The sequence below is a fragment of the Thermomyces dupontii genome, assembly GCF_041956625.1.
Source record: "Thermomyces dupontii strain NRRL 2155 unplaced genomic scaffold VTN31scaffold_4, whole genome shotgun sequence".
NCBI classification, from domain to species: Eukaryota; Fungi; Ascomycota; class Eurotiomycetes; order Eurotiales; family Trichocomaceae; genus Thermomyces; species Thermomyces dupontii.
In genome coordinates, this window is record NW_027192310.1 from 41939 (window position 1) to 54233 (window position 12295).

At 51.8% G+C, this 12295-nt stretch overlaps 4 protein-coding genes across 4 annotated transcripts; 3 read left to right on the forward strand and 1 right to left on the reverse strand.

Moving 5' to 3' along the window:
* Positions 1-1138: 1138 nt before the first annotated feature.
* Positions 1139-2267, forward strand: VTN31DRAFT_4511 (uncharacterized protein; the record flags this gene model as incomplete). Its single annotated transcript, XM_069404908.1, has 2 exons — positions 1139-1617; positions 1673-2267. 2 exons carry the CDS (start codon positions 1139-1141, stop codon positions 2265-2267), a joined length of 1074 nt encoding a protein of 357 aa, XP_069260024.1.
* A 1386-nt stretch (positions 2268-3653) lies between these two features.
* On the forward strand, positions 3654-5079 carry VTN31DRAFT_4512 (uncharacterized protein; the record flags this gene model as incomplete). The annotated part of the gene is made up of 2 exons (XM_069404909.1): positions 3654-3960; positions 4028-5079. The coding sequence occupies 2 exons, from the start codon at positions 3654-3656 to the stop codon at positions 5077-5079; spliced, it is 1359 nt and encodes a 452-aa protein (XP_069260025.1).
* Positions 5080-5395: 316 nt separating this feature from the next.
* On the reverse strand, positions 5396-6583 carry VTN31DRAFT_4513 (uncharacterized protein; the record flags this gene model as incomplete). The annotated part of the gene is made up of 1 exon (XM_069404910.1): positions 5396-6583. One exon carries the CDS (start codon positions 6581-6583, stop codon positions 5396-5398), a length of 1188 nt encoding a protein of 395 aa, XP_069260026.1.
* A 3014-nt stretch (positions 6584-9597) lies between these two features.
* VTN31DRAFT_4514 (uncharacterized protein) lies at positions 9598-10981 on the forward strand (the record flags this gene model as incomplete). Its single annotated transcript, XM_069404911.1, has 2 exons — positions 9598-10855; positions 10914-10981. The coding sequence occupies 2 exons, from the start codon at positions 9598-9600 to the stop codon at positions 10979-10981; spliced, it is 1326 nt and encodes a 441-aa protein (XP_069260027.1).
* Positions 10982-12295: the final 1314 nt, after the last annotated feature.

Below are 12295 nucleotides of genomic sequence, written 5' to 3' on the forward strand. Positions count from 1 at the left end.
CTTGTCCTGCGTGCCGTCCGCTCTGCTCGTCATGAGATGGCCTGCATCTATTACCTCGTCCTTGCTCGATTCATTCATGTGGCTGGAAATCTGGCGCTGAGGCTGCGATGACGGAAGGGCTTGGGTTGATTAGTCAGCACCATGTGAAGACTGAAGAATAGTCGCCGTTGCCTCCAAGTAACCTGTTTTCTGGCAGTTCACCTGTTGACAACTGGCTTGGTACCGTTCATAATCGATTTCATGCCAACAAGCTCTAGATTGTATGCTTTCCTCCTATCGGCAGGCGAATGGTGCGCACTCCATGTTGGGCGGCATGAGCGGAGGGGTTTCCTGGGCCATTCTCTGTTCTTCAGCACAATCAACTTGGGAGTGATTGTGAACCTTGAGATCATGATAAGTAGCCTACCACCATTGAATCAGGACTTATCAAAAGAGAAAGAATCAAGCAATCCTCACTGTGGTCCTTCGACCAAATGCCTTTTGTTGCGTTTCAACAAGTGACATACAAGATGTAGATCAATCCTACAAGAAACTGATGAACGGATCTCAATTGCACACAACTACGGAGTACTGAAATCAGTATGTCATTTGCTTGCCAACTGCCAAGCATGCAATGCAAGCGTTGATTGTAAAAAGGCGTACGGAGTACTCGTACAGGAGGTATTCCATTCTCCATATCATACATCGTCGGGGCTGGGAAAGTGAACGGATGGAGGGCTTTAGCATGCCGCAGCTCGAAGCTTGAAGCAGTTCTGCGTGATTATGTTTTTTTTTTAAAGTTTTTTTTTTTTTTTTTTTTTGCGATTGGACTTACAATTCATCGAGGTGCACGGAGTGTGAACGCAGAGTTAGTCGAGGATATCGGAAGAAGAACACGACCATGCCTTGCAAGAAGAAGTACTTAATAGTAGTAGGGTTTGCTGTTCAATTGAGTTCGCCGAGCCGAGAAGGCAACTCACAGTACAGTTAGTACCTTTCCCAGCTGATGGATAAAATGGCCAAGGAACCAAGCTAAAAACCTCGGTCACTGTTTGGTCCAAAGAGTGATCAAGAGTCGGCTCTCACACCAACTCACAATGTACATCGTTGTTCATCCATCATCCAGTGTTGTGTGTTAAACCTTAAGTTCTGATGGACAATGGTGTATTACGTGCGCTTTCTCAAAACACCCAAGGCACAAATTCAAAAAGGCGGGTTGTTTTCAGTGTCAGCTTTGATCTCCATTACCACTGATCTTGGGGACGACTTTCTTGCCGACGATGCCTCTCTGCAAGTGAGGTTGCTTGATGCCACGGAACTCTCTGTTCTGCATCAGACTTCGTGCCGATGGCAGGCCGGGAGGAGGGAGCTTCCACTGAATCTGGGCCCATTCCGCCGCGTCTCGACCAGCACCAAGCTTCAGTTATCCATTGGATCTTCTGATGTAGAATATTCCCATTGCGACAAGTTGGATAATTTTGAATCCACCCCTGTGGTCATTTCCGGATGGAGTGCTGCATTTGCTGCGTCCTCCACAACACCGGCGGACAAGCTCATAGAACGGCGGTTTCAGCTATGTCGAGACATTCAACTCCGCATTTGGGAAGAAACCGGAGATGATTTCGCGCGACACATCTGGTCTGTTTGATCGACGCATTGAAAAAGTTGGACTGTCGAATGCTGACCATGCCAGGGATGCCGCCCTTGCTACTGTGCTCTTTCTACAGCGAGCTATCTTTGACGACAATGAGCAGAAATCAGCAATGGGCCATCTGAGCAAGCTATTACTGCATCCCGGCAGACAGGCACTGCGCGCCATCGAACTGGGATGTGGTTGTGGCATTGTTGGGATTGCGCTTGCTCAAATGCTGCCCCAATGTGCCGTCACACTCACGGACCTTGCTGAAGCGGAAGAATTCGTCATGCGCAATATTGAACAGGCCCATCTGGCCCGGGGCTCGACCGCCAGCTTCGAAGTTCTCGATTGGAACCAAGGTCCTCTGTCCAATCAACTTGACCAGCCTACGGACCTGGTTCTTGCCTCGGACTGTACCTACAACGTTGACAGCCTGCCATTGCTCGTTCGAGTGCTGAACGACTTGACGCGGCGCTCACCGGGGGCTCTTATTTTAGTGGCTGCGAAGCGGCGTCACGACAGTGAGGCCATTTTCTTTGATCTGATGTGTGACGCCAACTTTGTCGTGCTTGAAGAGCACCGAGTTCAACTGCCGACGGCCTATGCCAAGGAATCTATTGAGATCTACACATTCCGACGTGCATCCGTATAAGCTGATGCATGAACTGTCATTTGCTTTTGGAGGGTCACAGCTAAAAGGCTGGCTGAGGGGCGTGTTGGATGAACGGAAAGTGCCTGATCGGTACAATTCCTGCAGGTGATGCCGCAGCATGACCAGTCAGGAGTCACAGAGCATGTGGAGGACAAGGGGGTCGGCATAATCTTATCAATAGTTGTTTATCCTGGTTAATCCCGCAGTCAGGCTGTCGTCGGGCCTGGAGCTGTTTCTAGCTCTAGTCGCATACCCCGTACATGTAACTGTTGCCCAAGTTTCGAACTGCTAGTGCTACAGGTGTCCCTGCGCGCATAGCCGTCGCAAAGATGATGCTGAGATGAAGTGGAACTATGTGCATTAATTCGTATGCCTGTATTCGATGACTCACGCAGTAAACTCTCCGAAGACGATGCATGAATCAAGGAAACTCTGATAAAGTTCTGAGGACGATGCAACAGAAGGTGCCTTGGAGTGGCGGAACAGCAGGTTCCAGTGATTATTGTGTCGGCTATATGGCTGGCTGTTCCTAAATAGCCCGCGTTTTATTGGCTGGACCCCTCTGGGCAATTTAGGGTTTTTTTTTTTTTTTTATACCACACTGAGAACCCCTCTGGTCAGCTGGTGAACCGAGATCAATGTTTTTGTTTTAAAGTCCCTCTCATCCACCTCCCTGACCTCTCACGGAACGGTCTCTGCAGCGTCTCTTAACCAGGTATGTGCCGAATCTTCTTATCTTTCGTGTTTGGCATTTCCCTGAATCACAAATCACTCTGATTTGGCGGGTGTTTCGGTCTGGCCTTAGGTAGTACCTTAAGCCCGGCCAAATTCCCGCACACACTATCCAACCTTTTTTTTTTTTTTTAAAAGCTGCCTCACCCCCCGCAAAAAATCCTTTGACACTCTCTCGTCGACTCTGCATTAATTCCGAAATCCCTCGCTGACCAAGTCCAGCGTCCCTCAGGTGTGATTCGCCCAATTTTCTTGCGTCGCTAACGCCTTTGGAATCCCCAAGGGCGTTCTCTCCACCACGGCGCCCGCCGCAGACTCCGGTCTTCTTCAAATTGTCCCGCACGCCCGACTTCGTCACACTCTCAACAACATTCCGCCTCCTGCTGACGACGGTCAACGGGTTTTCGTCGCTTACTAGCGCTCTTCCTCCCCTGACTTCGTTCCCTGGTTTTTCTTCACCCTTTGAGCTGCCGCATAGGGTCACTCTGACGGTTCTTCCTCTTTCAGAGGAAGGATCTAGGAGGGTCAGCCCATCGAACAATTTTGGTAGTGATTCGCTTCGTCCGCCCTAGCGCCTGTGGACTTGTCCTTGTTGTGATTCCGTTCGTGTCTTGACTTTTGCGTGTCGTTGGCCTCTCTGCCGTCCAAAGCCGCATGGTTATGGCACCTTCGGTTATCACCACCGAGGACATCTGCGTGAATGACAACTTCTATCACAGTCCGAAAGATCCGAAACTTACCCTCGACACCGACCATGGAGTGAACGCTGTGTCGCTGCCGCGTGCCAGTGCGGCTGCGAAGCAATTGGTTCTCGATGTGTTGAGGAAGCGCGTAGCGGACATCGATGTGGCTACCTGCGAACCAGGGGAGGAGGATGCCTTTTACGTGGCGGACTTGGGCGAGGTGTATCGGCAGCACCTCCGCTGGAAGCTCAACATGAGCCGGGTCAAGCCGTTCTATGGTGAGCAGCTACCCCACCCTGCCTACCTGGTCTTCTCGTCGTTCTGATGACTGACTTGTGGACTTAGCTGTCAAGTGCAACCCCGATCCGCAAATCCTTCGTCTGATGGCGAAACTCGGCAATGGGTTTGACTGCGCGTCCAAAGCGGAGATCGATCTCGTCCTCAAGATGGGTGTTGATCCCAGCCGCATCATTTACGCACAGCCCTGCAAGACTAGATCCTATCTGCGCTATGCGGCTGAGAAGGGCGTCAAGCAAATGACATTTGACAACGCGGATGAGCTCTACAAGATCAAGGCCGACTTTCCGGACGCCGAACTCTATCTGCGCATCCTGACCGATGACTCGGACAGCCTTTGCAGGCTGAGCATGAAGTTCGGTGCCTCGCTCGAGGTGGCGCGCCAGCTGCTGGAACTGGCCCGAGAACTGGAACTCAAAGTTGTCGGTGTCAGTTTCCATGTCGGCTCCGGTGCGGAGGACCCCAACGCCTTCCTCAAGGCGGTGCAGGATGCCCGCTACGTGTTCGACCAGGCCGCGGAGGTGGGCTTCGATTTGCACACCCTAGACGTTGGTGGCGGGTTCTGCGACGAGACGTTCGAGAAGTTCGCTGCCGTTGTGAGCAACGCCGTCGATGTGTACTTCCCCCCGCACATCCGCATCATCGCGGAGCCGGGCCGCTACTACGTGGCCAGCGCGTTCACTCTAGCGGCGAACGTGATTGCGCGGCGTGCGGTCCGTGATCCAGCTGACCCGTCGCGCAACGCGTACATGCTCTACCTGAATGACGGGGTGTATGGCAGCTTCTCGAACATTATCTTCGACCATCAACACCCGGTGGCGCAGATCCTGACCAGTTCCGATGACGGTAATTCGTCTGATGGCTCGTCCGAGTCCCGGGGCATCGACTACAGCATCTGGGGCCCGACCTGCGATGGCATCGACGTGATCAGCCAGCGGATCACGCTTCCTGGTCTGGTCGATGTCGGCGACTGGCTGTACTTTGAGAACATGGGCGCCTATACGCGTTGCAGCGCCACCCAGTTCAACGGATTCCCGGACAATCACGACGTGATCTACATCTCGAGCGAGGCCGGCGCGTCGGCTCTCCTGGAGCATTGAGACAATGGACTCCCAGGTTTTGTTGTTGGCTTATTGTTTTGATTTTTCTCGTTTTTATATAGTGGATCTGAAAGTCACCTGGTCGATGTGTGATGCTGTGAAGTGGGGAGGGAGTCGAGCGCTCGTCGCTCGACTGACGACCGGTGTCTAGAAAAGTTTGCACATTTTATTGACTATAGACACTTCCTTGGTTTTCGAACAGAGTACTAGATTTAGATCTAATACATCAGTCGTTTTTTCGGGGTATCTAATGGGTCTTGTCTATGCCAGAATGCTTAGTAAGGTCTATACATGACTGAAAGGGGGAGATCCACGGTTAGACGGGACTCTGCACTGTGAGATCCGCGGATCCACGTTGAGCGCGGAGGAATCCGCTCGATTCCAACTTCTTTTTCCACTTTGCAGACTCGCCGCGGGCGAGGATGAGTGTGAGTCTGGCAAGGGGCACGTCTGTACCATTTTCCATGGACGGCGCCGGCGTGAAAGTCCAACGACCAAAGGCCCAGTTGAGGATATATGGCCGGCTCCTGGCATCCATGGCCGGGTAGGTCGGGGTAGGAAACGTGGGGTCCGAACCCTGCGGCGCGGTGTCCTGCGCAGAGACGAGGATCACGCCCTTGATGCGGTACACCTCCTCCTTGGACGCGGAGCCAAGCAGGGTTTCGAAGGCCGGAACATCGATGGCATGGGTCACCCCCGCGTCGTTGTCGTCTGTTGGCGGTGCGTTTTGCCGCAACGTGACGGACAAGACCTCGACTTCCGACTGGTGATTGCTGTCGTGGCCATCATGGTCGTGCGCATGGTGACTCAGAGCCGCTGAGATATCGTCGTTGCCGCCAGCCTTAGCCACCAACGCGCCGTCGATGCCCAGCAGCACGTCCTTGTCCACCCTCCCGCGGTCGGACTTGACCCATGGCGTCGGCGGATCCAGTTCTAAATCTCCCAGCCGGTCCAAGCAGACCTCGAATCGCTCCTCGGGACACAGCTCCCATTTGTTGAAGATGATCAGGTCCGTATACCGTGCCTGCATCTTGGCTGTGTAGCTCGTGTCCTCGTAGCCCGTCCAGTTTTCCACGTCAATCACGCTGATCACCCCGTCCAACACAAAGGAGTCATCATCATTATCAACACCATTGGATGCATTCTTCTCCTTCTTCTCTTTCTGCTCCTGTGCTATCCGCTTCACCTCCATGACCAAGGTTGCCGGAAATGCGCTTCCGCTGGTCTCGATCACGATCCGATCCGGCTTGACTTCGTCTCGGAGCTGGGCCAGGGCATCACCGAGCTGCCCGACGAGATTGCAGCATATGCACCCATTGAGGAGTTCCCGGACGCCAGAAATCGCTGACCCCGAGGCGAGCTGGGAATCGACAGCGACGTCGCCGAATTCGTTCTTGAGCAGGGCTAGTTTGTAGGTGGGGGGGAGTTGGGGCAGTAGGTTGAGTAGAAGGGTCGTTTTCCCGGCCCCTAGGAAACCCGTTAGGATTGTTATTGGGATTGGCATTGTGAGATGTTTGTATTTTCGTGGCTTTCGGCCCTTCGAGGTCTCTCTCGTGTCGAATTTACAATCAGTTTGGAGAGAGTTGATTGAATGGTGGGGCTGTTGTTTATCATCTATCGGTTTGGGTCCATAAGTATCGACCTCTAAGTACGTTCACACTTTCATCTCAGTCGATCCGGTTTCAAGGCGACTACTCTACTGGCATTCGATTTGGCACCCAGAATCATTGCGCTTTTTAATTAATCGCAGAATCCTTGATCTACTGTCTATGACTAGCATCTGCCTACCTTGGTACATACCTTATTGGAGACTCGGCGCTCTATCACGCCCTCTGGCAATGCAGATCCTTGCTGAAGCACTGCAAAGTTCTCCTCAACTGTAACCTATCAGATGCACCGTTGTACGATTAATCAACCCTCTGCGATTTCAGTGTACACTAAAAGTAATGGCGACTGCGGTGCTACGACTTGAACGTTATGGCTGATGATGATTGATCGAGTTTACCACCTCCGCTGGCCCTGGGCTTGGGCGCTCCACTAGTCTCTCATTCAGCTGCAGGCGTCCTGAGCTACGATTGCTACGACAACTTCAAGGTTCTCACCACTATCTAGTCTTTTCTTCAACACACCAGTCCCAGGATAACGCAGGTAGTTGGTGTTTCAGCACTCAGATTGTGTCAAATCATGCCTCTCCTTCCCATATTCAGACTGGGAAGGAAAACTAAAAAGGCTGTAGCCGCCGAGTGCAAGGATGTTGCTCCTGCGACTTCTTAAACGTCGACAGCATCTGCTCCTCGCCATGCTCACGTTTCCACCATAGGAACCGCCTCTCAGAGCTCTCCAGGGCAGGCTGCCTCTACTTCGTCTATCTCAAATAACCCTTTCTCCTCACCAAACTCCACCCTACAACAAAGCACTGCGGAAACCTCCCTTCCTCGGCCCAAGGACAACTTTTTGATCTTTGGGCCCGGGCTTTTGAAATTCTGCAGGGCCGGGAGCCCAACCTGGCAGGCGACTTTGCGAAGCATTTGGCGTCACTGCAGGACGATCCCGACCCTTTATCGCCAAGATCAGTCCAGTCAATCGTAACTCGACTCCTGGACGATCGCGACAAGAAGCAATGGCGAGTCTCCCTTCTGGGAAAGGATGTTAGGGTTCGAGAACAAGCAGAGAGGCTAGTCAAGTTTCTTATCTGGTCCGATTCCATAGTCTCAGCTGCTGTCAGCTCTCAGCCGTTTGCAGCATTGGCATGGTCCGGTGTTTCCCTGGTTCTCCTGGTAGGTTCACCCAAGTACGTAAGTGTTGATATACATCATACCAAATGTTGACTATTTGCAGCTCCTCGATAGCGGTGTGGCAGCAAATGAGTCCATGCTGAAGGGTCTCAATTTGATTTGTGATGTCCAGGTGTACTGGCAAATCGTTGAAAAGACATATCTACAGCCCTCGCGGCGACAAGCGTATTAAGAGCTCTTAGAACCAGTCATCAAGCTCTACTCGCATATACTTGAGTACCAGGCTCGAGTTACTTGTCATCTCTCCAAAGCCCAACTCTCAAGGGCGTGGTAGAATGTTGCTAGTTGGAACGACTGGGATGGGAAATCAGCCGAGGTAGAGAGCCTGAGTGAGCGGTAAGTGGCTACATCTCTCCACTCGAAGTAGAGGAGGTTCGGAAGAGCAGGGATATGGAGCTACAAAAGATGCAGGAGTCGCAAATCATCCTAGATGAGATTCGTGTGATTTTGGAAAGAGAGTCGGAGAGAGACCCAGAGGCTCAGTGATGACCAAAAGCTGAGAGCTCTTTTGCAGGATTTGGCTGCCGATTATGAAGGTTACAAGGACTTTAACCCGCCAAGGGTACCAGGAACATGCGAATGGTTTCTCCAAGACGACCGATTCCTCGAGTGGAGGAGCAGCGATTCTGGCATTCTCTGGGTCTCAGCTGGCCCTGGCTGCGGGAAATCAGTCCTGTCGCGGGCGTTGATTGACGAACGCCGTCTAACAACGAATGTCGCAACGTCGACGATATGCTATTTCTTCTTCAAGGACGGAGATGATGAACGCATGTATGCGCCTAAAGCTTTGTGTGCGATACTCCATCAGCTCATTCCCAACACACCTACAAGTGGCTTGATTCAACATGCACTTCCCAGTCACAAGAATTACGGCAAGCGTCTAACAGATAATTTGTCAGAGCTGTGGCGAATACTCGTGAATTGTGTCAAGTCTCCAGATGCTGGAGAAGTTGTCTGCGCTCTCGATGCGCTGGATGAATGTCATCACGATAGCAGGCAGTAGCTCATCAATAAACTCCGAGAGTTTTACCAACAGCAGTCGAGGGCGTCTCGTCCACGGCCAAGGGTCAAGTTCCTGATCACCAGTCGTCCATACGATGATCTGGTGGCGGCGTTCAACAGATTTTCCCGCATCATGACCTATATTCCGTTTGACAGCGACGACAAGTCGAACCAGATCAGCAAGGAGATCAATCTAGTCATTGATGCTAGAGTGGACGAGATCGCGTGTGATTTTGGGGAGGACGACCGTCGAAAGATTGCAGAGAAGTTGAAGAGCATGGAGCATCGCACATACCTGTGGCTGCACTCACGTTTGACATCATCGAGAAAAGCCCAAGTGAGTATGGCAGAGTGTCGGATTTGGAAACACTTCTGTCTGGTCTGCCTTCCGAGGTATCACAGGCATACGAGAGGATTTTGGAGAGAAGCAAGAATGAGCTTCATACGGAAACTCTTCTCCAGATTGTTCTGGTTGCTGCACGTCCATTGACCCTCGATGAAGCGAATGCGGCTCTGGCGCTAGCGTTGAAGAAGAGAGGATTCGATTCCCCTGCTGCCTTGGAGTCTAGTATGTGGCCGAGAGAGAATTTCAAAAACACGGTCAAAAATCTCTGGACTCTTTGTCAGCGTGCATGAGTCAAAGCTGTCATTCATCCATTAAACGGCGAGGGAATTCCGTACTCATCGGGAAAGGAAAGGCAAATGGCAGGGTCGGTTGAACATGTCCGAATCACAGGTTAGGATGCTGAAGATGTGTCTGGAATACCTGTCCTATCTGGATGACCAGGTTCCAGTTTCAGAAATCCAGGCAAGGTTCCCCTTGGCGCGGTACTCTGCACAATACTGGATGGACCACGCGAAGCCGGTCGAGATTGAGAAGGATGTGCAGGAAAGGGTCTTGGATTTCTTCCTCCATCGAGACCGAGCGTACAGAGTCTGGGGCAATCTTTATGACTTTGATGTGGTTTCTTTTTGTCTAAATGATCGACCACCGTTGGCAGCTCCAGTGTATTACGCATCACTAGCCGGCCTCCAACGCACGGTAGAACTACTGTTGAAAGAAGATGTTGATGTCAACGCAGAAGGTGGTATCCTTGGGCATGCGCTCCAGGCTGCGTCTTGGGGCGGTCACAAGAAGATCGTCCAGCTTCTGCTACAGGGAGGAGCTGATGTCAATGCAAAAGGTGGCTTGTATGACAATGCTCTCCGGGCTGCATCTGATCAGGGCCACAAGGGGATCGTGGAACTGCTGCTACAGGGAGGGGCTCATGTCAATGCACAATGTGGCCTCTATGGCAATGCTCTGCAGAATGCCTCTGCTAACGGCAACAAGGAGGTGGTCCAGGTATTACTGGAGAGAGGCGCTGATGTCAATGCCCAGTGTGGCCATTACGGCAACGCTCTTCAAGCTGCGTCTCATGGGGGCAATGAGGGAGTGGTCCGGGTGTTACTGGAGAGAGGGGCTGATGTCAATGCCCAGTGTGACCACTATGGCACTGCTCTTCAGGCTGCATCTGATGGCGGCCACAAGAAAGTGGTCCAAGTGTTTTTGGAGAGAGGCGCCGATGTCAAAGCAGAAGGTGGATACCACAGAAATGCTCTCCAGGCTGCTTGTCATGAAGGCCACGCGGAGGTAGTGCAGATCCTGGTAGCGAGAGGTGCTGAAGTCAATGCACAAAGCAGCCAATGTGCCAATGCCCTCTCGGTAGCTTCATGCCGAGGTTGCAGGGAGATAGTGGAGGTTCTGTTGGAGAGGGGCGTTGATGTGAATGCACAAGGTGATGAAGAATTCAGTAATGCTCTCCAAGCTGCTTGTGTGGCCGGCAACGAGGAGATTGTGCAGCTCTTGCTGGAGAGCGGCGCTGAGGTCAACAGGCAAGGTGGATACTACAGAAACGCCCTTCAGGCTGCTTGTCATGGAGGCCACACGGAGATAGTACAGCTCCTGTTGGCCAGAGGTGCTGATGTCATTGCACAAGGTGGGCAGTACGGAAATGCTCTTCAAGCTGCTATTGATGCCTGACACGAGGAGATTAGGCAACTGCTTTTGGACAATGGTGCTCACTGACATGGGCTGCAATTTCTCCGATTGCTGCAAACATTGAGTTCTCCGACTGTCTATTGCCTCATTACATTGTCCGTCCATTCCCTGGTTCATTTTCTAGTGCGCAGCAGAGGCCAATGATCCGTCTTTCTCATCGAGCCGTGATGGGCGTTGAAGGACAATCTCCAATCTCTTCCCTGCAATCGAAAGCCATTATTGACAAGATTTAGTCGTCTGTTCTGTAGTTCAAAAAGAGTCCTGATTGATGAGAGATGCGCTCAGAACGGCAGACTCTAGTTATCGGGCGATCTGCCAAAATTCCAGGACCAGAAATGCTGTATGAACTAAGAACGTCTGCGATTCTCGTGATTCTTGAAATCCCGTTATGAAATCACATTATAGTATGTACGAGTAACCCGTACAGGAAGGTAAAACACGAAGACCTTGAGCCGGGTAGCCTGGTGCAGTGACGCCTGGCACCCACAGAGGGTTTCTTCCAACAATTTGCAGCAAGATCCCATGCCCAGCCTGGAATTAGCCTGGAATGCTGCTTTGGTCAGTTCTAACTAGGGATTCCAAATGACGTCATTATCCGGCAGCAAATCTGAATGCATAATTCGTAGGAAACTCGACACGTTCTCTGCAGCTGACCATGATCAGACATTGATTGCCATTCCGCAGGAGGTTAACGACTGGATCAGATACCTATAAAAGCATCCAGCATGACCAACAACGGAAGCAACAGTCGTGATCCCAACACGGTAGAGACCAGCCGGATTGCAGAGACAGCGCAGTATGTCTTAGATAGTACTGTCGGTAACGTCTCTCACGCAACGGCAAACGAAAGGTTCCAGAATGGTACGTTATCAGTATCTGTCCATGGCATCCCATTGTGATCTGACGTGGTTTGCTGACTCGTAGCCGTCGATTACGTGAGCACTACCCTTCGAGGTACCTCGGGAGGCAGTGAGACTCGTCGGGGCTATGCATCGGAGGGCAGCAAGGCCAATGCTGACGGGATTAGCGATGAGCAAGTTGAGGACTTTCTCCGGGATCAATACCGCAGCGTGAAGAGATCTGCTGGATGAATTGAACCTGAGGCAGAGGTTCCTTGGATAGTGCTACCACTATCCAGAAAGGCAGTCGCGCACCTTCCTCGGCTGCCAAATGCCTGGTGATTGTATATAACCGCTTCAAAACCGCCACCTGTTTTGTGTCAACTCTCAGCAGCCATAGCTCTTATAATGTATTGATCAAGAGTACATTATTGCCATGCCGCTGGAGACCATCACCAATTATGCAAAGGGGCCCCGTCGCCCCAGTCCCTGCAGTGTTTCTGCATCTTCGAGCAAGCTGACTGAGGATGATGCTGCAG